The 27,904-nt window shown below is 36.0% G+C and overlaps 2 protein-coding genes across 7 annotated transcripts in view; one reads left to right on the top strand and one right to left on the bottom strand.

Moving 5' to 3' along the window:
- The window catches only part of LOC139766385 (uncharacterized), a 42,881-nt gene extending 25,598 nt beyond the window's left edge, over positions 1-17,283 (top strand). For all 3 annotated transcript variants that reach the window (XM_071694948.1, XM_071694949.1, XM_071694950.1), the window contains 9 exons: positions 3,530-3,623; positions 3,961-4,015; positions 9,626-9,766; positions 11,050-11,212; positions 12,348-12,444; positions 12,577-12,753; positions 15,639-15,779; positions 16,196-16,393; positions 16,543-17,283. In XM_071694948.1, coding sequence (XP_071551049.1) covers positions 3,530-3,623; positions 3,961-4,015; positions 9,626-9,766; positions 11,050-11,212; positions 12,348-12,444; positions 12,577-12,753; positions 15,639-15,779; positions 16,196-16,393; positions 16,543-16,596 — 1,120 coding nt within the window. In that variant the 3' untranslated portion in view covers positions 16,597-17,283. The remainder of the gene's footprint in view (positions 1-3,529; positions 3,624-3,960; positions 4,016-9,625; positions 9,767-11,049; positions 11,213-12,347; positions 12,445-12,576; positions 12,754-15,638; positions 15,780-16,195; positions 16,394-16,542) is intronic.
- A 1,276-nt stretch (positions 17,284-18,559) lies between these two features.
- On the bottom strand, positions 18,560-27,876 carry LOC139766386 (divergent protein kinase domain 2A). Of its 4 annotated transcripts, none has more exons than XM_071694953.1 (5): positions 27,805-27,876; positions 25,771-26,373; positions 23,200-23,485; positions 21,427-21,539; positions 18,560-20,673 (listed from the first exon to the last, which is right to left on the bottom strand). In XM_071694953.1, the coding sequence occupies exons 2-5, from the start codon at positions 26,359-26,361 to the stop codon at positions 20,446-20,448; spliced, it is 1,218 nt and encodes a 405-aa protein (XP_071551054.1). In that variant the 5' UTR covers positions 26,362-26,373; positions 27,805-27,876; the 3' UTR covers positions 18,560-20,445. The 4 variants fall into 4 exon arrangements, with proteins under 4 accessions (XP_071551054.1, XP_071551052.1, XP_071551056.1 ...); XM_071694951.1 differs by having other exon boundaries at positions 27,755-27,829; XM_071694955.1 differs by lacking the exon at positions 27,805-27,876 and adding an exon at positions 27,709-27,791.
- Between the last annotated feature and the right edge of the window lie 28 nt (positions 27,877-27,904).

The raw sequence follows: 27,904 nt of genomic DNA, 5'->3' as shown, positions 1-27,904 counted from the left end.
TTTCTTGTGTGTTAGAGTGCCATACAGAGTGCAATGTATGGCTGAAGAAGCTTGGTCCTTTGGACGCTGGCAAGAGGTAAACGCCCCGTGAGCTTTTTTGTGGATAATATGTGATGGAATACGTCGATTTTTTTTTTCCCGAGTGAACAAGGTTGAAAGTTATACTTTTCACAGTCCTGGTGACACTTTGCCATTGTTCGTGGCACAATGATGGTCTTTTTAAGGTGTGGATGTAGGGAAGTGATCTGGCTACCACCTCCTTCCGCTCTTACTCATTCCACGTCCCACCAGGACCAGTACGGGCAGAGTGCTCGGCCACAAAACCTTGGTACACTAGAATAGAATAGTACAGCACTGTAGTGGAGAGAAACCCAGCAGTCTGCCTTTATGGAAATGATACCATACTCAAGAAGGAACAAAGGGTTGACTTGTGGAGTTCACTTCAGATGAGTTTATAAAATAATATTCTGTTCTTTTTGTTAACTCTGTATGATTACCTCCTGTCAGTTCCATACCCTGGGGAATGTGTAGCGTCCCTCGGGGGTTCATCCCCTTACAGGGTCTGTCACCTTGGCCGCCATCATCACGCCCATGGACCGGATGCTTACTAAAAATAACCACTGATTCACGCAATCGCTGTATTACCATTATGAACTCTTCTTTCAGATGAAAGTTCTGTAGTTTCACTTTGTCTTGAACTCTTAACTGTAATAAATTTTGACTTAGAGTGTATTTATGATGTTTAAGTAAGTGAGGTACAGTATAGTCCTTTTATATTTCTTCCACTTTCGAGTGAGCACGGGGGTACCACATAGGCTGTGATTGCCCTGTGACCGAACTCAGAAGCATCAGGTCATAGGTCGTACCATGATACCCTTCAATACTACAAGGGGATGGGATTAAGAAATGCGCTCATCCCGCCATCCTTGTGTTGACAGTCCTTTTTGTAGCGGTTCTTGCTTATTGTGTAGACGATTCTGCCTCGTATCTTTAATGTATCTTGTTGAAAGTAATGCATATTTTCTTTTAGAAATTTACTATTTGGATGGGTGGGTCATGAAGGACTTAGGTCATTGTATTTTCTTGAAATTAGGATAAGGTTTTGCCTAAACTTTGGCGTTGTGGCTGAGTATTTAGATCACTTGACTATAGAACGTGAGATCATGGGTTCAGGAGATTGATTTTATTAAAGATGACTTTGACAAGTACAACTGTGATAGTAAACAGGTAGAAAATAATATGAAGGTTTATATATATATATATATATATATATATATATATATATATATATATATATATATATATATATATATATATGCAGGCGTAATCGTTTGAACTGATATGATCAGTCGTCAAATGCTCTGGGAGGGCAGGCGGTATATTTGGCATGTAGGTATTGGTAGGAGAGAGTCAGGTATTGGTCCGTGAGTTGGTGGTTAGAGTTGCTTGTGGAGTATCGCGTTGTGGTTGATGGGAGAGGTGTCGAGGGACATTCGGTACACTGTGGCAGTAACCCTCTACCCGGTTTGGGGCACTTACTCCCTTCCCCTCCCCCAGTCATATCACTCGCTTCCCTCCTCTCCTTCAACCATGTCACTCAAACTCCCTCGTCCCCCTGTCTTTTTATCTGTTAACACCCTACCTGCAGTAGAACTCTCCTCTGGACACTACTTGCAGTATGACCCCACATGTAATGGGACACTCTGAGACGCCCCACGTGCAGTAGTATCCCCTGACTCTTCTGGTGCAATAGGACCCCCTCAGAACAATGCTCAGACAGTTGGACTCCCGATTGGACATGCCTTGTTCAGTAGGGCACCATGGATGCAGTAGGACTCCTCACAAGACTCCTGTGCAGTAGGATCCCTTTAGACGCTCCCATAAACAACAGGACCTGCTTTAGACACCTTCAAACAACAGTACCCATTGTAGACATCCCATATGGAGCTGGACACGCTTATGCAATAGAACCCTCTTTGGACACCCCATATGGAGCAAGACCCCCTGTAAACATCATATATACTGAAGGATCCCCCTCTGGACACACTGTATATGTTAGAACACGTTGCATGCAATTAGATCCCCTTTAGGACTCCATGTGGAGTAAAACCCTATTTAGACACCCCATGTGCCATAGACCCCCTATCTAGACACCACTGTGCAGTGGCACCCCATTTGGACACCTTGTGTGCTGTAGGCTCTCATCTGGACACCCCACAAATGATAGAATTCCTTTATATAGTTTGTATGCCAGGGGTTTCCTAGTTATCAGGGCAAGAAACCACTGCCCTTGCATGCTTGTTAATGCTCAAGCTTTCATTTTATGTAACAGGAAGTCATTTAGTATGTGATTGATCAACTCATTCATTATGTGCAATCGCCCTATAGTAATCATTTGATAAGGAAGCTGTGGAGTCCTTTGAGGATTTAGGACTATGAGAGGTATAATGGTCATACGTAGTGTACAGTGAGAGGAATATTTCACAGGGTTCTGGTTTGCTTATTTCAGGACCTACCTCGTAGTCACAACCCACTGTATCACTATGAAATTTGAAAATTCTTGCACCTGCAACTCATTTGTGGGAACACTAATGTATCAGTCCAAGAACTGTCATCTGTTCCCTAAACGCAACTTGTAACACAAGAAGTGATGCAGAGGAAGCAAATGTTCTGAAAATGTCAGTGAATTTTCAGTTGGAAAACCCCGACTTTGACATTTGACATAGTGATGCGAGTGGGGCATAGTGATTTAACATCATAATAACCTTCTTTTGGGTGACATATGCATATACCCAAACAGACACTTCAAATATTGTTGATTGATATGGTGATGAGGATTTTCAGATAATGCATTGTATGTCTTATTTTCGTATGATATAGTGTCAATCTTTGATATGATTAGCTTATTGTTATGGCTATTTTGTCTTCATAGCAAAATAAATAGAATAGAAATATAGTCCTGTGTACTTGGACACTGATAGATATATTATACAGACTTTTGTTTAGCTGGCTTTACTGTTATCATTAAGTTAATCCTAAGTGTTCCATACTTTTTATACTTTTTAACTAACTCCAGGTATCTCTTCTGATTCATCTATATGTAAATATGTCTCAACCCTTCATGATATTGTAAGACAGTAAATATATCTCTATCCCTCGTGATATTGTAAGACAGTAAATACATTTCTATCCTTCATGATGTTGTAAGACACTAACTCTTCCCTACCATCAGTTGGTAGTTAAGAGAGCTCTGTTATGAACTCCATATTCACCATAACTTCACAGACAGTTGTGTAAAAGAATGGTTGTTTAATGATAGTGTATGACTATGCATAGTAAACTGTTCCTGATGCTGCCTAGATAAGGCAGGAAAGGCGAGTACATATGATAAAAGAAATGATTTCAATGGTAGTCTATACTCATGAAGTGATGGGAAAAGATGCTATTGTATGCTTTTAATGAGATTATTATGGAAGCATACTCCTATTATATGATGTGAGAATAACTATAATTTTTCTGTGTTGTTCAGGTACATTGAGGAGCATGTCCAGAGAACGGGTGTGGCCATTGAGACCCAGGGCTTCAGCTTTATCACCAGTGGTCGCAAGAGGGAGTCTCTCACTGTGAGTACTGGGTCCATCTTTCTCTCTGTGTAGTGAGCATTACAAGCCAGCCTTGTCATGGGAAAATCTTGTCATTTGTATGGATGGATGGGTAGGTAGGTAGGTACTCTTTGTCCCTCTGTGTGAATTAAAGTATATGATAATTCTTATGGATTATATTGGTCCTCTTCTAACATATAACAAACCCATGGGATGATATGTGCTAGAGAAGTGACAAACTTAGAAATCATAAATTCTTATGAAATCAGAACATTTTGCAAAGCGGTAATTTAAGGGCAAAAATACCTTTCTTTATTGCTTCTCAGATGTACTGAAATACTTACTTTCTTCTATACAGGGCAATGCTACACTTCATCTCTACCCACACTTCAAGGCCCTTCAAGAAATAGATGGTGAGTTTGTGGTCCTTGAAGGCCTTAGTGTCATTAAGGTTGTAAGTTGTAGACTTGTTACTTTATATTTCCAGTCTTTAGTTTAAGTACATTAATTTACTTTGTAAGGAATTTTTGCCTTTAAGAAATTACATCAGTAAGAAACATGCTCACTTTTTTCTGAGTATTCAACCATACATTGTATTGACATTGAATATTTTACTCTGGATTTATATTTCCTGTTTACTTTGCAAACGGTTGATTCAAATACTTTGGAGCAACCCTTTGAGTGCATTGAAATAACCCTTAGGTATCATGTCCTTAGACCTGACTCTTAAGGGTCATCTCAGAGGCTGTATCCTTATACCTAAGGGTCATACCATCCTGCTCTAGAGTCATATTGTCTTGCTCATAACTTTTACCTTTGTACTTAGATGTCTTTCTGTTATGCTCAAGAAATTGTTATAATGTTTGACCGGCTGAACATCCTGTTCAAGAGAAACAAATTGTATGTTTCTCTTGTAGTGTTGTTGGTGGTGTGACAGGCACTATCTACCACTCTTCCTGTCCTTTAGGTGCACGTGGGCGGATATAACAGCTGTGTCTTATCTATGTTTGTCTCCAAAAGATAGTTTTAAGAATCTTGGTCTTCATTTATCATTTTCACTCCCATGCCAACAGATTTTGATATTTTTTTCTTTGTGTGTGTGTGTGTGTGTGTGTGTGTGTGTGTGTGTTTGTACTTTCAGTATTTTTAAGCTTAATGTTTCATGAGTTCCAGAGAGGAAGAAGAATGGTTGCTCATTTTGTACAGTGATCCATTAGTAATTAATAGCTCTGAAATGCAGCATGCTGTATAATCTTGTAAATGCGCACATTATGTAAATTGTACAACTAAGGACAGGATGAGCTAGTAGTCAGGTTTTTAGAAAAATTCTGAAGATCAAATTGCTGTTGTGGGTATTGAGTCGAGTGGTTTTAAAAATGTGGCTTTTTTTTAGATGGACAGCATCATGTTTTTTATAAAGCATGATGGACTTTGACTGGAGCCTGTGATATACTTAAGTGTGGCATATGTTAACGTATGTGAATAGGTGTCAATATAAGAATATGAAATGTTTGTGTGTTTATGTATGTATGTATGTAAGTGTTTATAGTCAGGAGTTACAAGTACCCCCCTGGGTATCTTTACATAAGAGAAAAGACACATTTGCTAAACCTGTATTGTCACCTGTGGATGGAAAGGAGTGCAGTCTTGTTGAGGAACTTAGCACTCCAAAGTAGTCCATCACTGCCTTACTCCTGATTAGGGTACAGTCTTGAAGCTGCAGGAGTCCCATGAGAAGGGGTCCTGGGATTGTATAATTGAATTATACATATGTATGTGTACATTGTTAGTGAAAATTCACCTTCAGAGAGCTTGTATCATTGTCATTTTGTGAAAGGGAGTATTCTTGCCACTGATTGTAGTGCAGCCTTGAAGCTGCAGGTGACATATAAATGGGGTTCTTGGGTTATATGTAGTTGTGGTATATAAATGGGGTTCTTGGATTATATGTCGTTGTGGTATAGATGCCTTCAACTGTGAGCACAAAAAGGTACTTGGAAAGATATTTGTGATGAACATATGATATTAGGTAGTGGCTTGGCTTTCCCACATGAAGATACACAAGGGCCTGCTGGAAAAAGTCCAACAGTATGCATCAAGAATGGTGCTAGAATTAAGAGAAATTGATTATGAAAAGAGGAAAAATCCTTTGAGTTACTCACACTGTGGGAAAGTTGATCTCTATAAATGGGGAAGTGAAAATCACTTAAATTCCTCAGTGGTCATAATTAAGGCATTGTTTGCCAGTTCTAAAGAATTTACAAGAATCTAACATATAACTGCAATCTTGGCAGGAAGAGAATTGGGAAGAGCATAAGAACATGCCTCTCAAATATTAGAGTAATGAATAAGTGTACAAGCTAAATGAAGGAACATTTGATGACGAGACTCTTGAGATATTGGGAACCTGTTTGATAGAAATATGAGGTTAAGAGGTGAGGTCAACACCTACCCACATATGTATGCATGTACATTCAGAGGGAACGGTATTATTTGAAACAAAAGGAAGTGTTATTGCCAGTGGAGGACAGTGTGTCGAACAAGGAAGCTGTTAAAGTAACTGGATCAGTATTAGATACTTGGCCTTTGTAAAACCTCCCAGTTTCCTCCATGAATATACAGAATAGGAGTGTACAGAAACACTTACGAGCTCTACTTTTGAGATGTTTAGGAACTCAGGGGAAGAGGGATTGATTCTGAGGGAATTGGAAGAGAGCTGACTTGCTGCAAAGGGGCATCAGGGAAAACTAAAGTCTGTTATTACTAAAAATCATTAACTATCTGCAAGTACTGAAAAAGATGGGAAGAAAGTTGATGGATGAGCATAGCTTTTGCTAAGGAGAATTTATATAAATGGTACCTTGAGTTTAAGCATAATGAATCTCCTGAACTTTTATGATATAGTTAGCTTTAGTCTAGAAAATAGAAAATGGATGGGTGGACTGAGTGTTCTTGAATTGTGCAGTTGAGGATGGTTAAGAAAAAATATATTTTTAGGCAGATGTAAGAGGGGTAAGCCTTCAGTAGATTGAATATTACTCACAAGAAAGGGGACACATCAGAGGTGCCATCTAGTGTTGAGTTAAAGAAATGAGTAGTGTCCTGCAGGATTGTCTTGGGATTGTTTCTATCCCTGGTTTTTGTAAATGGCATGCCATAAGGGATTGAATTGTATCTGAATGTTTGGTGGCAGAATAGAACCTGAGAGACAAAGAGTATTCAGGATTTTGACAGTTTACAAGACACCTAAACATGCTACACTTTTAATCAAATATAGAGGGAAGAAGATGATACCATGAAATGAAACCTAGTAGATTCATGTTATTGGAGACATAAACAATAGTACTGATGTGAAAGGGACTTAGGGATTGATACCATACATTTTTTCACTAGGGCTCTTCATTGGGGGATCTGTAAATAAATCAAACTGTAAAGTCATTGTCAAAATTACTATAAAGTATACGAAGATGTTCAGAAAAGTAAACACAGCATATGTTAGACTTGGAGGAACAGTTTGCATCACCAGTTCTGTTACTGTGTATAAGATGATACAGATTGCTAGAGGAGTCCTATGAAAAGATCCAAAAATTTGACCAGACGCAAAGGAGCCAAGCTATTGACAGAGGGTAGCAGTAAAAAAGAGAAAGGAAAGGGAAAATGTGTTATACAGTTCCATTTCCATATCATTTTGGCAATTTTGAAATAGAGGCGTTTTCTGAAATAGATCAGAGCATGTCAGAAGGGGCTCACAACAAGAAAAGAAGTAAGGAATGAGTAAGAAAAGATATGGAGAAATACTTATTGATATTAAAGTAGTAGATGAGTACTAAGAGCTATGTCAAATAGTAGGAGTGAAGTCATTGATAAGTAAAAAAATTGTGATAGGCCTCCATAAGTTTAAAACTCCTCTTCTGTAGACTACACATGCACAAAGTTGGCTGTGTATTTTATTTTATTTTACTATAGTTGTACTCTTTTAGAATTTCTGTAACCCAGATAGTCTGTTCATATATAGTAATATCAGCGTAGATGTACAAATTACAAAACTCCCAATGTAGGAACATCTCTTTAATCTGTAACATGAAATTGATTAGGTTCCCTTGGATGTTTGTTATGAATCTTGTTAATGTGTTATAAGAGTAAATATTTTTACAGATGTCAAACTGCACTTTAGGTTTTAAATCTTCAATCATCATACATAATGGTAGTTGTATTTCCTTTGAAGGTATATTTACTCATAATTTGATTTTTGTTTGCCTGAAATGCAGAACATCAGAATTAGAGTTAATGCTAGGAAGTTACTTGGTTTTCCCAAATAAGTACATATAACATTCAGAGGCTGATGATAGTTGCCACATAAGCTGATATATTAATTTCACTGTAAGTGAGAGCTTTTCTGTCATATGTACATAATATAAGAAGTAGAAGTTTACAAGCTGTAGATTTTCTCTGAATTTGATCATCTTAGTAAGGCAGTAATTCAAGTCCGTAAGTGGATACAGTTAGGAAATAGAATGTTGTATAAAAGTTTACTTCATAGCAAACCCTGTGTGGCATGCTCTCATTGGACGAGGCATAGGGAGTCCTTCCATGGACCAGTTACATTTTTATTATTTTATTTTTGTTTAATTGATTTTGGATCAATCTATAAGGTTCCTTCATTTTATTATTAAGATAACATTTATCATTTTATTATATGGAAAATATGTGAGAAAATGAACTGGACTTTGAAGGATTTGTTTCTCTAATGTTTGTAACCTGACGCCAAGCTTGAGGCAAGGGGTGATAAGCCCATGTCACTCGTACGTCACCCACAGGGAGTGTATATATCCTCTGGCCTGTTCACATTTCACCAGAACCGTGACGGCTTCAGTAGTAGGCACATCATCACTTGTGTTCATTATCCGTTATTGTTAAAGGTCACCTGAATTGTAAAATGGGTCCCTTCAACATTGTTATCTCACCAAGAAGCCAGTGTGTAGCATTTCTATGGTGTATAGAAAAAACAGTGCACTTCATTACTCTTGATTGTGTGATTGAAAAGGTACTGCTGTTGCGCAGATTTTCGTTGCATTCTTAGTGTTGGTGTGATTTTTGATATTTAGGATTTTTATGATAGCTAGTTTATAGTTATTTAGAAACGTATAACCATCATGTGGCTTTATTGAAGTAGAGTATTTATTGTGCGTTAAGGATTATATTTCACCCAGTTTAGACAAAACTGCAATGATCTTGGGAAGTGGATTTAATGTCTTGTCCCATCCATAGAATTTTTGAAAAATACATTTTGGCTTTTCTGAGCTTAATAACAACAATGATGAGCTTTTAAGACATGGAGAAGTAAGATTAACATTTTAATTCAAATTTTGGAGTTATGATTAACACATCCTGCCAAATATGTAAACCAGCCTTTATCTTCACACTCCCTGCATGTGTTAAGTGGCACTACACAAGACATCTGCAGTGTGGTGTAATGGTTCCTCGAAGAAATGTGTTGAGAATGTCTCTTCTTTGGGCTCCTGGCGAGATTACATAGCGAGCTGCCCAATGAAGGGCTGTTCTCGGCACTGGAAATCTGCTTCACCACATTTGGGCAGTCTTTTGAACTTGCTTACCAGGTTTGAGATATATGGGTAGGTAACCATTTTCCCTCTAGGATGTGATTGATTTATTTTTAGGTAATGTAATTGGAATTCCCTACTCTTGGGTAATGGTAAAGTTTCAGTTTGACAGTTTCACCTTTAATTTTTTTGGTGAGTATGAAAAGATGATTTATCCTTGAAGTATATTGCTTGTACAGTAAGAAAACCTTATTCTCATGAAGAGAAATACTGTTGTTGTAAGTGTTGGTGTGCATGTCAGTGCTTTACAGAGTCCTCTTTGCTTTTTGAAACAGGATTGACTGCAGATTTGATTAGATATTCCAGGACTATTGTTTGTGACTGTATGATTTTGAGATCTTTTGAATGTATATGTGTTATGGAAATGATGGTATTAATATTTCTTTTTTCTTTTTCTTTTAGGGGTTGTGGATTACCTGAACACAGAGATTAGTACTTCAAAGCAAAAAAAATTTAGCCTGGTTACATTTATTGATACACCAGGCCTTGTTGATGGTGATATGAAGTATCCATTTGATGTTAATCAGGCAATGCTTTGGCTAGGTGGGTAATTTTTTACTATGATACATCTGTCTATGATAGTTATTTGACAGTAAATAGGAAAGAATGTGAAGATTGTAAGAGCTCAAATTTTTTAGTGAAGTTCAGCTAGATTACTGAAGCCTCTTCTTTTATTTGATAACAAGGGGATATTTTCAGTAGTGAATGGGGTCTTTTATTATAATTTGTATGATGGCACATGAAAATAAGATGCTTTACCACAAATTGATTCTTTGAAACCTTTTACAGCCATAGGATTTAAGGAACCAAATTAGGTGGTTTAGTATCCTCAAGTCTTCTCATCTTATATCAGCAGAGCATGGTTTCAATACATCCTTCCTAAAACTTTTATAACAAAGATTACTTGAATGCATGCACTTGTAATTCCTAAGTGCTGGTTGGAGTGTGAGTTTGAATGGAGAGAACCTGTTTGAAGTAGTGTTTTGCATACCTGGGAGTGGAAGTGTTAGAGGTTCAAACCATGTTAGCTGAAGAGTGATGGACTAAGGTCCTGGGAACTTTAAGGAGTAAGGGGGAAAGAGAGGTCATTGCTTCTGTGGGCAAACAGTAGTATGTTTAATGATATGATAGTCCCATTGGTGCTGTATGGATGTAAGGCATGGTCCATAGATAAAACAGAAAAGACGTTGGAAATGAAATACTTGAGTACAATATGTGGTGTGAGGAGAGTAAAAAAGTTATTTTGTAATGAAAGTGTGTTTGAGAGAACTGAAGGTAATGTGCTTAGATGGTTTGAAAGTATAGAGGATGAGTTAGGAGTGACTGACTAAGTGGGCAAACATGCTATAAGTGGGTGAGACCAAATTGGCAGTGGAAGGATGGAGCAAAAAATACTTTGAGGGTTCAGGGCCTAAACATGCAAGAGGGTGTAAGACATGTGTGGGATAGAGCAGATTGAAGTGACATGGTATGTAAGGGGTGATGCTCTATCATTGGGCTTAGATAGGGCATATGAAGGGGTCAGGGTAAACCATAAAAAAGTCTTTGGGGCTTGGCTGTGAATATTGGGCTCTAGTTTTGTTACATTATGCATGATGTGTAAATGTGGTTGTTTCTTTATCTGTTCTTGGCTTTTACTTTGCTAGACTGGAAAAGTAGTTGTCTATAAAATATAAATAGTAATGATAATGGTGATAATGATAATGATAGTAATGATAGCAATGATAAAATCATTATTAGCATTATTGTTGTTATTGTGACTAGTATATCTTTTAACAAAGTAAATCTTATGCTTGTGTTAAGTTTTGTACTTTATTGCTGTACAGGTGATTTGTGTGACCTGATATTTGTCTTCTTTGATCCGATTGGGCAAGCATTATGTAAACGAACCTTGAACATAGTTGAACAGCTAAATGAAACTCATCCTGATCGAATCCGCTTCTATTTATCCAAGGCTGATGAAGCTGGCCATGAGAGTGACAGGCAGCGGTAAGTCTCTTATTTGCCAACTTTATATACTTAGGTTGCTCTTTAGAGCAACGGAAGAAGCAGATGTTCCTACCTTTTTCTTTTGCAGCTCAAGTTTATGTTACCATTGTCTTATTTTTTACATTTATTAGAGTGGAACTGTTGAAAAAAGTAGTTGTCATATCAGGAACATTGTTGTCCTTTCTCTTGACTGGCTGATAAACTATGGATAATTTAGCCTTGGAACTAATCTTGAAAATGGGTTAGAACACACTTTGCAGCACTGTAGATATAAGTTAGTGGCAGCATCTTTTTCTTTCATTTGAGTTTGCATTTGGTGCAGTTGTAGAATGTTTTCCCAATTATTACAACATAATATGCTTTTCACACATCTGCAGTATGTGGAGACTGAATTTTGGACACTTCCTTCACCTTGATTTTTGTTGAATCAGGATGCATGATTACATTTGGTATTAATCCAGTAACTTGTGTTTTAAGGTACTCTGCATTTTTTTTTTTTCACGTTTCCTCAATAGAAGAACTTCGTATAAATATCTGGCTCAGTTCATTGGAGTATGACATCATTTCTGAGCACTAACTTCAGTAAATGCGTATACTGATTCGTAGTATGCATTGTATAGACTGATATTTGATGTATTTGGTTTAAGTCACTTGAATTACAGCAAAGCCTTTTCTCTTTCAGTATAATCTTCATTCCTGGATTCCCCTATTTTTCCATCTTTGATAGAGCTGTTCCATATTATCCTGTTATTATCTCGGTCACCATGTAAACTGTGATATCTCTTTGCAACTGTAGTTGCAGGAATACAGTAAGATCAGATTGGATAGCCATATGTCTTAAACATAAAAATTGAAACAGTCACTAAATGGACAAACTTTGTTTTAGAAAATGCTCTTGGCTTTATATCCACAAGGGTAACACTAGTTATTTGTACAGAAGTGTACTGGGTCTGATTTACAACTTGACTTCTTCAAATCTTTCTCTTTGAACAAAGGGAAAGGAAGTGAATTTTTGATTGCTGGTTCCCAGACCCTTTCTGCTGTTTGGTATTTGTTTAGAATTATCATTAGTCATTACATGAAATATGGGTGACATACAACATACATACTGCTTATTGATTTGTTTCTTATCCAGAGTGATGATGCAGATTGTGCAAGAACTCTGCAAACGCCCAGGTTTAAACAAGACTGGCTTTGAAATGCCTACCGTTTATATCCCCAACACAAATAAGGTAAATGGAGATATTTCTTTTTTTGCCTTTATTCTTAATGTCTTTTATGACATACTTCTTTACTAGTAACTTGAAATTAAATGGAAATGACACATTTCTCCAAACTTGTATAATGGTTTTCATTTCTTTTAGCCAACCAGGTGTGTTAATCAGATTGAGGAGGTATGTAAGGACATAGAGAAGACGATCAGTCAAACAATACAGAATACATTAAACCAACTGGAACGTGACTGTGAACAGATTTCAACACTTGTGGATGAAGCCATTGAAGCAGATAATAATGCTAGGTCATACAACTTCTGGGCCAAGGTAACTCCCCAAATGTTGTGTATCATAGGTTTTAGATTTATAATCTTACTTAAGTGATAAAAAGAATATGAAATCTTTAATGGTACCCCCTACTTTAATGGGACATTGTGCTCATATGGAAAAAATATTAGTTGTGATAGATGGGACAGTTCCTCACATACCAGAACAAATAACTTAATGATAAGTTTTGGGATTGAACTCAGGTCTGAGGAACTGAAAGTTTAAAGAGTCAATTTATTGAAATTCATGAAGCTTGATACAGTTGGTGAAAATCTTGAAACGGGAACTTAGTTGGAAATCTAGTGTTATAGATTAGTAGTTGATATTTTTGCTGATTGGAAAAATATCCATCTATCTGTCTATACCTTTGACCTGACTCTTGTTCCCTCCTGGAACTCTGTCAAGGAGGTGGCCATGGTAATAGATTTTTCATAACTAATGAACTACAGTGCTGCTTCTTATCCTTTAATGCATCACCTTTAACAGGCACTGGCAGAGGACAGCTCCAGCAAAGTGTTTGATGAGACTCATATGCAGTGTCCCACTGACTACTTCTTCTTAGTATGGCTACCTAATGTTCCAACCAACTACTATTCTGTAATGCTCCCACTTTGTGTTTCTACCAAATTCTTTTGCCTGAATGTTCCTGCCTACTACTTACATCTGTTGCTCCAACCATTTGCCAAAACACAGCTAGTGTGTAGTGCTCACTGCAGGAAAATTTAGAGTTAAGAAGAATTAGCTGTGAGTTAAGTGTTCTCGAGTTAATAAGAATGAGCTGTGAGTTAACTGTTATGTGTGACAAGAAGAGATTGAATGTTTGTGGATAAAATGCCAGTAATCCACATGTGGGTGAAACAGAAAGAAAAGACAGCTACCTGGGTCAGAGGAGTGCATCTTACCAACCACCGAAGTCCTGGCTCACTGTGCAGCCTTTATTAACCATTCCAATACTTAGGCAGGAAGTACTGGTTGTTGGTTATTGGCTGCTTACCATCTATCATAATCTTGGGACTTTACACACACTTCCTTTCTTCATTATTTTTTCTTTCAAGGAAAGTGAGCTTCTCCATTCAGACTTTTTTTTCACTGACCTGTAAATCTTCAGTTTGTCATACTGTGCTTTAGTTTCCACAGCCTCTTATTGCAATGCCATACATCACTATGGCTGTTTCTGTAAATGCACTTGAAGCTCTTCAAGTTCCTCTACATCACCTGAAAGTTTTCAATTTTGGTTCATCAGTATGTCTTGGAATTTTGTTTAACATCTGTTGGAAGTTTTACTCTCATTTATTGTCTATTTTCTTTGCTTTTTAATTCACATTTTTAGATCTAGATCATTCAGAGTAAGAGGATGACTTACATATGACTTACCTTATGATAAGCAACCCCTTCCTTACAGCTCTTTTGAAGGCCTCACATCATTCGTGCTACCTATCATAGGGTTTGTATGGGTCTGCAAAAGTTTGAATGAGGTGATATTTACAAATTAAAAGTCCAGACGTAAAAAGTAATGAAGCATTGCCATAGAACTATTGTTTAGTAAGTATTTTGACATTAAGGCCTTGATAAATTGGGCCAATATATAAATATTCTCACGAATTTTATCATTTTTTGTGTGAGCAGTTTTTTACAATAATTTTCATTGTCATGTTACTTCAGTAAGAAGCGAAAGATGAAAAGATGATGAGTTGATAACTTACTTTTAAAATCATAATTCTCTAGAACTGATAATGCCTGTACATTATTTTAAGCAGGTTAACCATTCTGCAAAAATGGGCCTTGTTTTAACAAACTGGTTTAGTGGCCCTGAGAAAAGATTTGGATAAGGTCTAAATCTTAACCTTCTAGAAAGTGAATAAACCTAGTTATCATATTGCTTCCAGAAGCATATTGGTTGTACTTTTTTCTGCCTTGTCTTCTCATTCATTTATCATTTGTATTTACCTTATGGACTTCACCATTTCACTACAGCTGGTGAATAATGGGTGTCTAATCCCTTCCCCTTCTTTCTGATCTTGCATTTTGAAATTCCTGTGTATGTGAATGTTGGCCATTCACAGTCTGTTTTGTTGCCAGACAGTAGTCATTGTTATTCCTTTACTGTGTGGCACATACACCTGTTTGTATACTCTTCCCAAATAATAGACAACCTTCATTCTTTTCTGTTAATCATGCATTCCACTAACATTTTATTCAGCATTTTAAATTAGCACATCTTAAGTGGTAGCAGGCAATGTCTTAATATCCAAGACCATGTGAACTTTAGAGAGAATCAATTTGCAGCACTGGAATCCTCTTGGGGAAATGAAATGGAAAGTCACTCATTCCCTTATGGGTACTCGATGCTGCATGGGAACATACAAGGCATTTGTGCTTAATTTTTTTGTTTTACATGTTCACCACTTCTTGTAATAGCAAGGTAGTATTGGGAACAGTCACAAATGGCCCTCTTTGCTCACATCCAGTGTTTGTCATTCTGATCAACTGTCATACCTCATATGGTTATAGCACTTAAAGGGTTACCCAAGTTTAAATGACAGTCAGGGCTGAGGAAGTAATAAGGATACAAGAACCATATAACTGATTATAATGAGTGGATCAAAGTACATAAGAGTGTTCACCTTTTGTAGGAATTAATTTTGTAGAACTGGGGTTGCTAGCTTTATTCCTGCGGGATGGCGAAGGGCAGGGACCCCAAATTCTCTTGGGATAGCTTTATCATGCTACTTCCCAGTGTAGTGATACAAGATAATGACATTTTAGGAAGGGTTGCAGTGAATGATATATTTCTTTAAGCCAGACCAGAAATCAAATATTTAATTGATTTGTTATTTTTGGCAAGAAAATAATTGTATGATCATTGTAAACATTTACTCTTTCAGATGAAGGGAATGGGTTTGTCTCTTTTTGGACTGTTCCTTCCTGTTGCACTGTTGATGCAATTGCTAGTGTCATCAGCCCCTCGTGATGTTATGAACAACTTGGTTGGAGAAAATCTTGCAGAAACTATTGCTACCTTTATGGTTTGTAGTCTTTATATTCTAATTTGCTGATTAATTTGGTCATATCAATGATAATAGTTTCATACAGTTATATTGCAGAATAATATAGCACCATATGTACTGTTAATCCTTGCTAAATATGAACATTTTCTTTATCTTGTTATATTGGTGATTTTTTTCCATTTTTCCTAAGATCATTACTTTTTCACTTAACTTTCTTTAGTTTGATATGTTTATTTTGATCATAGGAAATTTTATCTGTGTATTCAAAGTTTCAAGTGAATTTAAGCTTTCTTGTCCAAAAACAATTTAATTAATGCTTGAATTTTATCTGTCAACATATTTACCTTTATTCATGTTTACATAGGGTACTTCAGGTGTATACAGGGTTGATAATGTGGGTCTAGGGATTAATACTAAAGTGTTATTTTTACCAGGCTCCATCTACTGCGTTTTGGGAGACCATTGATGATGAAAACCAGTTGGTCGTCCTAGCTGTGGTGCTTGTAATGTCGGGTTTGTGTCTGATCCTTTCCCGTTTCTTAAATCAGACAAAACCTACTCTCCAGCGTCGCTCTAAGAAGGTGCTTGTTGAGAAGCGGAATTATGTCAATGATCATGTCAGGGTCCAGAAGGTAAGCTTTTGTGCTTTTTTCTTATGCACTGTTGCTTGAAATATAACTTCATATAATGAATTATTCACCTGGTTTATTTGATTAATGTTTTGAAGTACCTGAACTTCCATGTTTAATTTTCAATTAATTATTCATTTTTTGTCCAACAGCAAAGGCTGTATTCTGAATACCTTCAGCAGAGTGTATCTGATCATGATCTATAAGTGGATTCATTCCTAGAAGACTGAAGAATATTTCATTAGATGGCAGCTCAAGGATGAAAACAGCTCTTTGTTTTAGTACAAAGTAATATAGATTATTCACATGGTGCCTAAATTTTCATAGCATACTCCAGAAAAAGAGCAGTATTTTTTTAGAATTGATAACATGAAATGCCTTAATGAAATCTTTTAGATTATATGTAGCATATTGATGACATATAGCATAATATCCTTTTCAGTCCTTAGTAACTGGACCTATTTTAGTTATGAAGTTTAAATGGTACATCATAACGCAAGATAAATTTTGGAATGTTTACCTTTATTTAACTAAATGTAGGACTTTAGCATGATTGATTTTACAGTTAGTACCAAATACTCTTAATATATTTTTTTCATTTTGAAGTCAGAAATATGTATCAAAGGCTCTTCCATTGGCACTGCATATTAGGAGTATATGCTTAGTGAGTGTGCAACTATTGAGATACCTCTGAGAAATACTATAAATAAGAGTTGCAAAATATGTATAATTTTATAAGCATGCTAGTTGCTGTTATCTTGGAACAAATTTAACTTTACTGTTTTTGCGTTTGTGAAACTGTTAGAGTATTTAAATATTGTGCATTGTTTCTGACTACCATATCCAAACTATTACATGTAGTAAATTTTTTAATAAAAATAAAAGGGGCAATCTTTTACTTGTTAAACTTGTCACAATCTAATGTGTAATGGATGAAAAGAGCTTTGTGCAAGTATATACATAATTCCTTGCTTTGAAATATTAATGTGTTGAGATAACCAAGGGGAATGATTTTTGAAAAGGTTCTGTATTTCATATGAGAGGCACCATAATAAATGTAACAAACAAAATAAAAACAGAGTGATACAAGTTGGTGACTAACAGAGTTATTTATTCATAAATTACTGATGTTAATGAGATAACTTTTAAAGGTAATAAGATTTTACCGTAGGATACTGCAATTCTTGAGTTCATTTTCAGGGGAAGCAAGGAATCACAAACAAAATGCTGTTCCTATTTCATGAGATGTACGGAAATTATTAAACAGAAAAGGAAGTAAAGTGATTATGAATAAAATTAGTGAGTTCGAAAAAATACAGATGGTAAAAAAGGACAAGAGATGCTTAGAAGATTGGAAACAAGGTAAGTTTATAGAAAACATTTTGATTTAAAATTTCCATGCATCTTCATTGGTATGCAGAAGAGAAAAACAACTTAGTACCTTTTATTAAAAGTGTAAAGGAACATTTCCATATTGACAGTGCCTGTGAATAGATGGCAGAACTTCACTTCAGACACCTATTAATTTAAAGGAACAGATTGCACCTGCTCATGTAAGTCAAATATTGTTTTTGTATAGTTGGGCTACAGATTCTCTTTAGCTTGCATTTTCTAGGCTTCAAAAGGCTCCTGGATGAGAACTAATTTTTCAAGAGTAATGGCAAATAGGCATGTGTGCAGGTTAGCCATTTTCTTATCCTCCATCTGGGATAAAGAGTGTGTGTTATCAGAAGCATTTCACAGCATTCTTTGAGCTGCTTCCTTATAATTTAATTCTATCTATCTATATGTATCTCTGATGCCCATTTCTTTTGGGATCTTCCTCAAGGGGATGGCTACAGCAAAAGTGGCTTGGTGCTGCTGCTTAGCCTTTAGTGCCTCAACCTTAACAGGCCACTGGCAGAGGACAGTTCTACCACAGTGTTTTCAGAGGCTTCTACCTAATGTTCATACCAACTACTTCCTGATTGATCTATCTAATGTTCACTATGTGGTCATCACTAACTCTCCTGAAACCCAGGAAGGTAGTATTGGAAATACATTTCCCATGTCGGTGGTTGACTGCTAATAAGAATGTCAGTTGCAGTTTTTCAAATGAAAACTGCTGTATCAGGGCCTTGCCCAGGAAGTGAATAGTTACTTGCTCTCCTGTCAATTGAAACAAAAGGAGTGTTAACAGCTGTCATTATTTTCATAAGCATACATAACATCAACTTTTTCATTAACCCCTCTGTCCCAAAAAATCTACATTTTTTTCAATGAACATAGAAAGAATGAGCTGGCTGACTTGTATTTCTAAAAGTGTACAGTAATCCTTGACCTCCTACCCAAGCAAAAAAGTATTCAATCTTTTGATACCATTATCAGATCTTCAATTTAAAGACTTAATTTCTGGTTAGAATAATACAATATATCATTATTAAGTCAAGAAATATTCCACAATAACTGATTAAGATACAAATGACATTCTCTCTGAAAGCATGTGACCAGTCTCTACAAAGTGAATGTATAACAAGACAAAATTGTCCACTGGAAACACTGTCGATGGAATTGCTTTCAATGTCTACATGACAAAAAATAACATTATTTCCATTCTGAATGAAGCATCTTGCTGGTTGAAATTTTCACTACTTCAAACTTCCAGTTTATTGACAATAATACATATTCTAAAGATTTTATAAGAAAACCATAAAATTTGATTAAAAACAAAATTCAAGATGGAGATTTCATACTTTTTTTTTTATACGTATTTGCCATTTCCCACATTAGCGAGGTAGCATTAAGAACAGAGGACTGATCCTTAGAGGGAATATCCTTACTTGGCCCCCTTCTGTTCCTTCTTAAGGCTACTCTTCAGAGTACAGGCTACATAGGAAAAGATGCTCATTCAATTTTTCAAACAAAATTAAATATTTTTTATGAACCTCCAAAGTATTTTTTCAGATAAGTACATTCTTAGGTAAAGAATATCAATTAGTGGATAACTGCTGCACATTTACAAATGAGATAATCTTTTACTTGTAACACTAGTTTTGAAAAGCTGCAATGAGGATGACTTAAATTTTTTGTTCTTGGATTTTAAAGTACTCTTTGAAATCAGTCTTATGAATGCATAATTCTTTTTAATTTATAGGGTCTTTTGTAAAGTAATTATTAGATTTTTGATAAACACAAAAACTTTGTCATCTTATTACCTTCACTTCCAAAATAAAACCATCATTCTACTATTGCAACTTGTAGCAGTTTTCAATGTAAAACATAAAAATAGATGTATTGGAGTTTAATATCAAGGAACACACATATCATGTAGATAAAAGCATCTTTCGATGTCCACTTAAACAGTACTAAGTGAATGTGCTTGTGGCAGTTTGTATATTCATCAACATTCTTAGACACTTGGAACACAAATGTAAACTTACTTTAATCAGAATACTGTAGAAAGGATGCAGTAGAGAAAAATGAAATTTTCCATAGAAAACTAGCAATGTAGGTTATTTTATGCTGAAACCATTAATGAGGTTTCTTTACACATACAAGCACTCGTTTCTCAGTATATTCCATTGTTTATCATAATCTCAGTATATTCCATTGTTTATCATAATTATTAATGCCAGTTTTTGTCATCATTATTCTATAATACCAACAGTATGTATAGACAAAACTTTATATACAACATAAAACATTCCAGTGTGTACTGTAACCATATTCATATAGATATAACAAAACATTCTTGGCATTTAATTTTTGCTTTCCCCATTCATCTTAACCTCTTCATGTAATAAATATCTAATACCTAGCCTAACACATATCGGATATTTCCCATCACCCATACTCTTCCCTTTACTTATGTGGCATTCTAAAACAGAACCAGATCTTACAATATGTGTACTGCACATCTTTAGGCGATCTTAGCTAAATATACCTGGAGTTAAATAGTTTGCTTTGAGCTTCACAAAATTTATGTATTTGCAACAGTTCACCAGTTATGGAGACACTTTTGCAGTGGCTACCCCTTGAGAGGGAACTGGCATCAGGGATATAGATAATAACAAGATTTAACTGGAGTCATTGCTTTTACGAATGACGGTAATTAACTGAGAGTGGAGAGCAGCTGCTGCCTTTCTTCTTGTGGGTAGAACATGACTAGTGGGATCATCAGTTACTCCTGCACAGTCTTCTACTAAGGATAAAAGTGAAGAATGGTCTTCTGTTATCCATAAAGGAGGAGTGTGCAAAAGGCCTTCTGGTAGATCTCGTGAAAAGGCGGATGATGAGAGTATACCCTAAAAAAAAAAAAGGGAAAACAGGAATTTTAGTATGTAGCTCTGCAAAATGATAATTTGAATAATATAAAGAGGTTTTGTCAAGCTAATTTCAAATAATTTATTCCAAGTATGATATTTCCATAAACTTTGCCACTACCATGATGTCTGACAGTTTTTAATATAGCATATAAGTTATTTTTTAACCCTTAAATACCTGCTGACTTCATTAGAACTGCTTACTATATGGACAATAAATGGTTCAAATTTCTTTTCCTGTTATAAAATGAAATAATATAAATATAAGTAAAGCATATAAATAAAAAATGAATTAACTTATATGCCAGAATATAGTAAGTTAACTCGCAATGCCTCTAACTATGGGTGGTTGAGGGGATGAGGTGAAGGAAGAGCAGAGGGTGAGCTACTGTTGATAAATTAATAATGATTGTTTATGGAAGAAATGATGTATGTATCACCACAGACTCATAGATGGAACTACCTGGACTGGGAGGTAAGGTAAGGTATATATACATTAATGAAAATAATGTGACTAGATTCCCTCTGTGAGTAGTGACAGTAAGTAAGAAATCTCCCTTAGTAAGTCTGTATCACTGTCATTGGATGGAAAGTCTTCTCAAGACTTCTTTTCAAAGATCATCATTTCCCTCCTGGGTGAAATGCAGCCTCAAAGGAGTCCCATAAAAGGGGTCCTGGTGTTTAATAATGATAATACAGGGTACTGTTAGTAAACATAATTCATATGATACTTGCCTTACATATAGCAAAAAAGTTATGATCAGAGGAGGTATGGCCACAGAGATCCTCAAATGAAAAGCTAAGGCAGTCCCTACATCCAAAGCCATCATTGATATGTTCAGTGGTATCTGTAAAAATGTAGTTTTCATAATAATGACATGTTCTTTAAGCCACAAGTAAGATCTTCACTCCTGTATTAGGAAAATTCTTTTCTGGAATTCTAAGAAAAAACTATAACACTGGAATAACATTTTACATCTATTAACCATCATTAAATTGACCCCAATTCACCAAGTAAGACATTTTTTTTCTATTAACTTCACCTGTATACACAAAACATTTCCATTGCATCTGATCCCAATTCATTCCTCTAGTGCTAATCTTCATCTAAAATAGACCTGTCCCTAACAATGTCTTCCACAGTATCAGTCTATTTTTTCTGTGGTTTGCGGTATACCCTTTCCCTCTTTGACCTTTAACTCTACAACTATATAGCGTCTTACCCAATTTATCATCTATTTGTTGTACATGATCATACCATCCTAAAAGACTTCCATCCCATGTAACTATCTTATGATGTTTTCATACCATACATATTTTTCACATCTTTATTCCTGACTCAACCTATCCTCATAATTCCAACTAGCATGGACAAGTTAGCCACCTGCACTACACTTGTTTTGAACCCATCCTGATTTCTATACGTGGTTTTCACATCCACAATTCACTGTTGGGACAAGCTCTCTCATGCACACTGAAATTATTTCTTCCATTCATCAAAGCTTTTAGTGCATCTCTGATTTTTATCCCCTGGAAGATAATACTCAATTACAACTTTTCCTCACCACCATCCTTATTTGATTTTAAAACCAAATACCTAAATTTCTCCACAACTTCAATTTCTTCACCATTTAAACTTATATTTACAATGACATCATATTCCTTTCAAAAACTAGTGTTGCTTTCACTCACATTCAGTTCCAGAATCCTCCTCCTACATGCATTTTCAAATCGACCCACCATTCTATCCAACACAATAGAATTAGTTAAGCGCAAAGCAACATATGCATATATCAACTGTGGTAACTCCCACTCTGTCTGTCACTATGATTTAAAAGGATGCCATGATAATCCCACCTCACTCATCTCATGATGCTGCATCCTGACAGAATTAAGCTATTATGATGATGTTACAAAACTATGCTGCACTATCAAGTTTATTTTCAGTCATCCATACCATCACTTTCATCTATGATGTGCTTTCACTGTAAAAGCTCTTAATATTCAAGAGTCTTCCATGCATACTGTACAAGGTCACAACTTTCCCGAGATCTTTCTCATTCACTGTATCATATAACTTACACCTCATAACTTATAGATGCAGCATCCACTTTCTCCTTTTTCTCGTTATCTATTTTCCTATATCTCTGATGCCCATTCCCTCCAGGAACTCCTCTCTCTCTCTCTCTCTCTCTCTCTCTCTCTCTCTCTCTCTCTCTCTCTCTCTCTCTCTCTCTCTCTCCCTCCCTCTCTTGGGACTTATGGCTCTACAAGCCCATTGTTTTACTTCTCCCTTACACTTGATTGCACAAAAACCTGGTTTTAACCAGTGATTCACCTAAGGATATTTTCAATTAATCTTTCAAAAATAACATTTGAATATAACAGATGTCTTAAACAATTTGTTTAATAAAACTAAAGACCTTAGAAACCAAATCCTAAATATATTAGCAAACCTACAAATGCAAACTGAAATACATATATATGATACATTAATTACACACTTACCAAGGCCATGAAATGATGGATCAACCACCACAATATTCTCAGCATCAATCATTTTTACTTTGCCGTTTGAGTCAACAGCAAAATTATCCAATGACACATCAGTCATGTACAAGCGAAATTCTCCATCTGACAAGTCTTGAGCTAGTTCTAACAACTGGCGAGCATAGTCAGCTCGAATAATCCAAGGCACTTTGCTCATCTGTGTAAGAGTGGGACCAACATAATCTTCCACAATCATACGGCCGCACATTCCCCGTAATGAAGGAAACCAATGGTGCTGGTAGGCCTGGAAACAGTATCTATGTACAACATCATATATATAAATATCTACCTACATACATCAGCTGCTAATGCACACAAGTGAAAGACATATCTGCAAGTAAGAACATACATATGCATACACAAATTCAAGGTATAAGGTTATATCTTTTCTTCCATTTATGATAGATTACTGTCTCCGTATTTAATATACACCAACACTGCTTTCTGCCATGCATTCTCTAATTCCACAGTATCCATTAAGTCATATCCCTACTTTTATATTGCATATCCTTTCCCATTCTTCTACTTTTCTACATCCTTTTCTGCTTTCCTACCATTTCCTTTAACCATATGTTCGTAAACTGCTTCAAAAATGTGATGAGACCTGTGTATGTAATTTTTCTACATGTGCCACCAACAGAATACATAATACAGTGGGAATGATACACTACTAATGGTAAGATAAGTTTTCAGTGCTGATTAACATTTTGTTGATGTGAAATCATGAAATATATGCTTGAAAGACATGGAGGTTGAGCATAATGCTGTCTAAAGATGATGCAGTTCTGATTTCCCAGTTTTTCAGTGTATTTGGGCTCCAATTATGAACGAATGTTCTCATCAAGGCCACCCCATAAATGAAACATATAGGGCTGAAGAGATAAGGCTGTAAGGAGAGGAGGAAAAATTAGAATTTTGGGAGTAGAGACCCAGCCCTCTAAGATGGGGCATGTCTTAGATGTTATACATGAAATAGTTAAGGGTTTAAAAACTTATGGTGAGCAGAAAGAAACATGTCATGGTGGCCCACCCTTGAGTCATGTATAGACTGGGAGCACTGATAAGACCGATGGCTTTGGACTGGGTTCTCTGAAGTGCAGTAAGTATGCAGAGCTAGAACTTTGGACTGGGTTCTCTCAAGTGCAATAAGTATGCAGAGCTAGAACCTGCCCATATATGAGAGCTTACTGTACTCCACACATGGAGAAATCAATATTTTGTAGATTCATCGCTATTGTTCAAGAAAAATGTTTCAGCTGAGTAGGACTCCCTCTTTTATGAAGGCAGAGTAAGCTATAGTGTAATGTAGGATTTTCATAGGAGATTAGATATTATGGTATGTTTCTTGAGTTAAATGGTGGAATTACAGACCCATAATATATAAGGAAATTGAAAGGGGTTTCAGAAAGAGAAATGGGAAGAAACTGGGCTAAACGAAACTCTGTGCAGTTCCTGTCCACATATAAGTATATAGCAGATGTGACAAAACGAAGCCATGGATGAAATGAGAAGATGGAGCTGCAGTGCAAATAATTAGAATTGAAAAACTGATCCAAAGTGTTGGGAAAAAAAAATAATGTTATGATGGTCTATCATTTCCCCACTGGAGTAATTTGCTTCAAATGTGGAAGGATTTCAACCATTTCCTATGGAGTGCATTGAACTTTCATAAGTACATGACCCAATTTGCAGATGAGGTGATGCAGCAGCCACCAAGCAGGAATTTAGGTAGTTATAAAATATAAATTTTGTAAAGTTAAAGGGAGGTGTAAAGTCAGATGACATCAGATATTCAAAGTTGTCCAAAAGGCATTCTATGGGCATGTCTCTGTACGAATAAGCAGCTCCTCCTTTAAAGTGAAATCATAAGGGAAGGATTTTGCTGTTGTAAGAGAAATTAGACAACTTAAGATATTAAGTATTAGCAAGATGGTATTCAACAGGAGAAAGGCTATTAAGAATACACAAACACTGGTGAAAGGAAAAACATTCGCGTGTATTACAGAGGTAAGTGTTTAGGAAGGAGCCGTAATGAACTGCAGGACTCCAGAAATTCTTTGCACCCGCAAACTCTAAAAAGTATCAGCAATAGGCATGTTACAGTACTCCATGTATGCTAAAATAGAAAAGAGAGGGGATGGAAAAGATTAAAACTGCCCTCAAGTACATGAACAATGAGAGTAAGGTGAGTTTGATTAAGTTATTAATCCTACTGACTTCTCAGGTCAGTATGTATGAAAATAATACTTCATTAATTCAATGAAAAAAAAAAAATTGGAATTTGGTGCTTTCATGCATTTGAAGTAAATCTACTCAATCACTTTTGTTTCTTAAAAACATCATTCATGGATGCCCATCACCTTAGGATTGTAATTAAGAAAAAACTCATAAAATTGTTATTTTAAAGTACGCATGATAAGTTTGAAATGTGCTATTGCATTCATGGCAAAATTTAGTTTTACAATAGAATAAGACATAGAATTTGAAACTGGCAAAACTATTTAAAAGACTGATAACATACAAACTTACATTTAGTATCAGAGGTTCCATGTTAACTGCTAGCAGAGTAAGAAAATGATGGCGGTTATAAGGTCCACTGTCAATTCGTATATACTGTTCATATAAGCTTTCTATGCTTCGGTTATGATTACACTTGATGCCATCAGTTGTTTCAAATAAATGTGGGTATCTGCTGATTACTTGGCTTATACTGCTACTGACTTTATTTACAAATAATTTTACAGCTTGTGAAGGATCACAGTTCTCAGTTTCTTTGACAGATTTACACAACTTCTGGTCAAACTCATATAACTCCGAGTCATGGGCTAATTTCTTTAACACAACTGAATTTTCTCCACTTTGTCCATAGAAAACATTTTTAACATTGAAAAATTTCATAATCTTCCAACTTGAAAAACCTGTTAACACAATTTCATTTTGAGAAGGAGAAGAATGTTCATTTTCAATTAAAGAGGCACAGAGAGCCTGGCCGTAACAGGCAGGACAGGTATGCAATTCAAGGAATTTCTCATCCAGTGTCTGGTACCAACCGTGCACGTAAATTAACAATACCAAGAGTAGTGAGCATAATATCCAGACCCTTCTTCTTTTTCTTCTCATTGTTAACCTCACCTGCAAAAGAAAACCATCACATCTATATTTTCAGGAAAAAATTAAAATGGTACAAATGCTTTTGAGTCCCTAGGTTTAGCTACTTTACAGCATCAAAGTACAGTATACAGCTTTCAGCACCTAACAGTAACAAGAAAAACTGCACATACAACAGTACAGTTACCAGAATCCATTTTACTATGATACCTATTTTGTGCATTTGAATTACCTTTTTATAAACCTAAGATCTTGGGAGAACTTTACCCTCTTAAACAGAAATATTCATAACATAAGCAGTGCTGGGAGCAATTTTTTTTCAGCAGCACTATTCACAAATAATGCCAGATGATCGATACCTGTAACCTTAGACCTGTCTGTAAGTCACACAGCATTTCACAAATTTTTCAGCATTCACCATAAACAGGAAAAACGTCCTGAATAATTCCTTAATTCTGGTAATAAATGAAAATCTGTTGTTTGCTGAAATGTCCTTGTGGGAAAGGTAAATTTTTTAATATGATAGTAAAGAACTTTTTTTTTTTTAACTTTTCAGTTATGTTTTCATCAATGTTAAGTCCAATGTGTATATAATTTCCTCATGACAAACTTTTTTTTTTTTTTTGGGACAAAACGGTATTGTTTTGGGAAGGCTGATTTACATTCTCAGTTTATAGGTTTATGCCCAGCTCAACTGAGTTCATTTGCATATCAGAGACATTTGTCATGACATCAGGAACGGCTAACAAAGAGCAGCTGCAACACAGAAATGATATGTTTGTATCAGACGTTATGTGGTTGTACTAATTACTGGGGAAATCACAATGGCAAATGACTTCATTTGTCACATCATTCACAGAAAAGGGCACGGCTATTGCTCCATACTCATATTTCTGCCGTCTCTTTAAAGCCACAAGACTAAGATATTAGTTAATGTTGCCATGTAAAATATATTATTACACTTCTAGATATGATGTTTATACCGGAACCTCCGTCAACCTTGACTTTGCAACGAGGACACCATTATATGGATTTGCATAGCTAATTCAAGACACAATTTAGGACCTACATAATTGAGTGGAGGAAATTCACCTCTCAAAGAGATGTTCTGCAGTTAACTTATTATGAGAGCCAAATTACCTTCCTAGATCAAGACGACCTTCACATTCACTCATACTGTTTTATGCACCAAGATTGTGTAATCGGAGACATAAGAGGGGTTACAAGTTCTCGGTTAGAGCTGAACACACAAGAGGAGGATTAGAATATTGTTCACAAGAGATGCCAAAAGATAATATTGAGTTCATGATATGTTTATTTGGTCTTGACAGGTAAACACTAACAAACTGTGTTAAATACCAGTTGTCTAATGTTAAATATACAATCAATGTTACAAAGTTGTCACCAGTGAGAAGCTATATTGGTTTGGTGATGGTCCGGCAACCGTTTGTTTACCTCAGTCAGCTGATGCGCACTCAGCCAACCCTCACCCCGTCCTCGTATTAAAGGTGTCCTGAGTGGGTGGAATTTCCCATTCTAATTACGGTGTTTAGAA

Source organism: Panulirus ornatus, chromosome 57 (genome assembly GCF_036320965.1).
Source record: "Panulirus ornatus isolate Po-2019 chromosome 57, ASM3632096v1, whole genome shotgun sequence".
Classification (NCBI taxonomy): Eukaryota; Metazoa; Arthropoda; class Malacostraca; order Decapoda; family Palinuridae; genus Panulirus; species Panulirus ornatus.
This window is presented reverse-complemented; position numbering and strand designations above follow the sequence as displayed.

Excerpts from the sequence above, each read along its gene's own strand:
- LOC139766386 (XM_071694953.1), bottom strand. The coding sequence starts at position 26,361 with ATGAGAAGAAAAAGAAGAAGGGTCTGGATATTATGCTCACTACTCTTG. Across the intron at positions 23,486-25,770 it reads TGGAACCTCTGATACTAAAT|GCCTACCAGCACCATTGGTT; the intron begins GTAAGTTTGTAT and ends TACTGTTTCCAG. Across the intron at positions 20,674-21,426 it reads ACTTTTTTGCTATATGTAAG|GGTATACTCTCATCATCCGC; the intron begins GCAAGTATCATA and ends TTTTTTTTTTAG.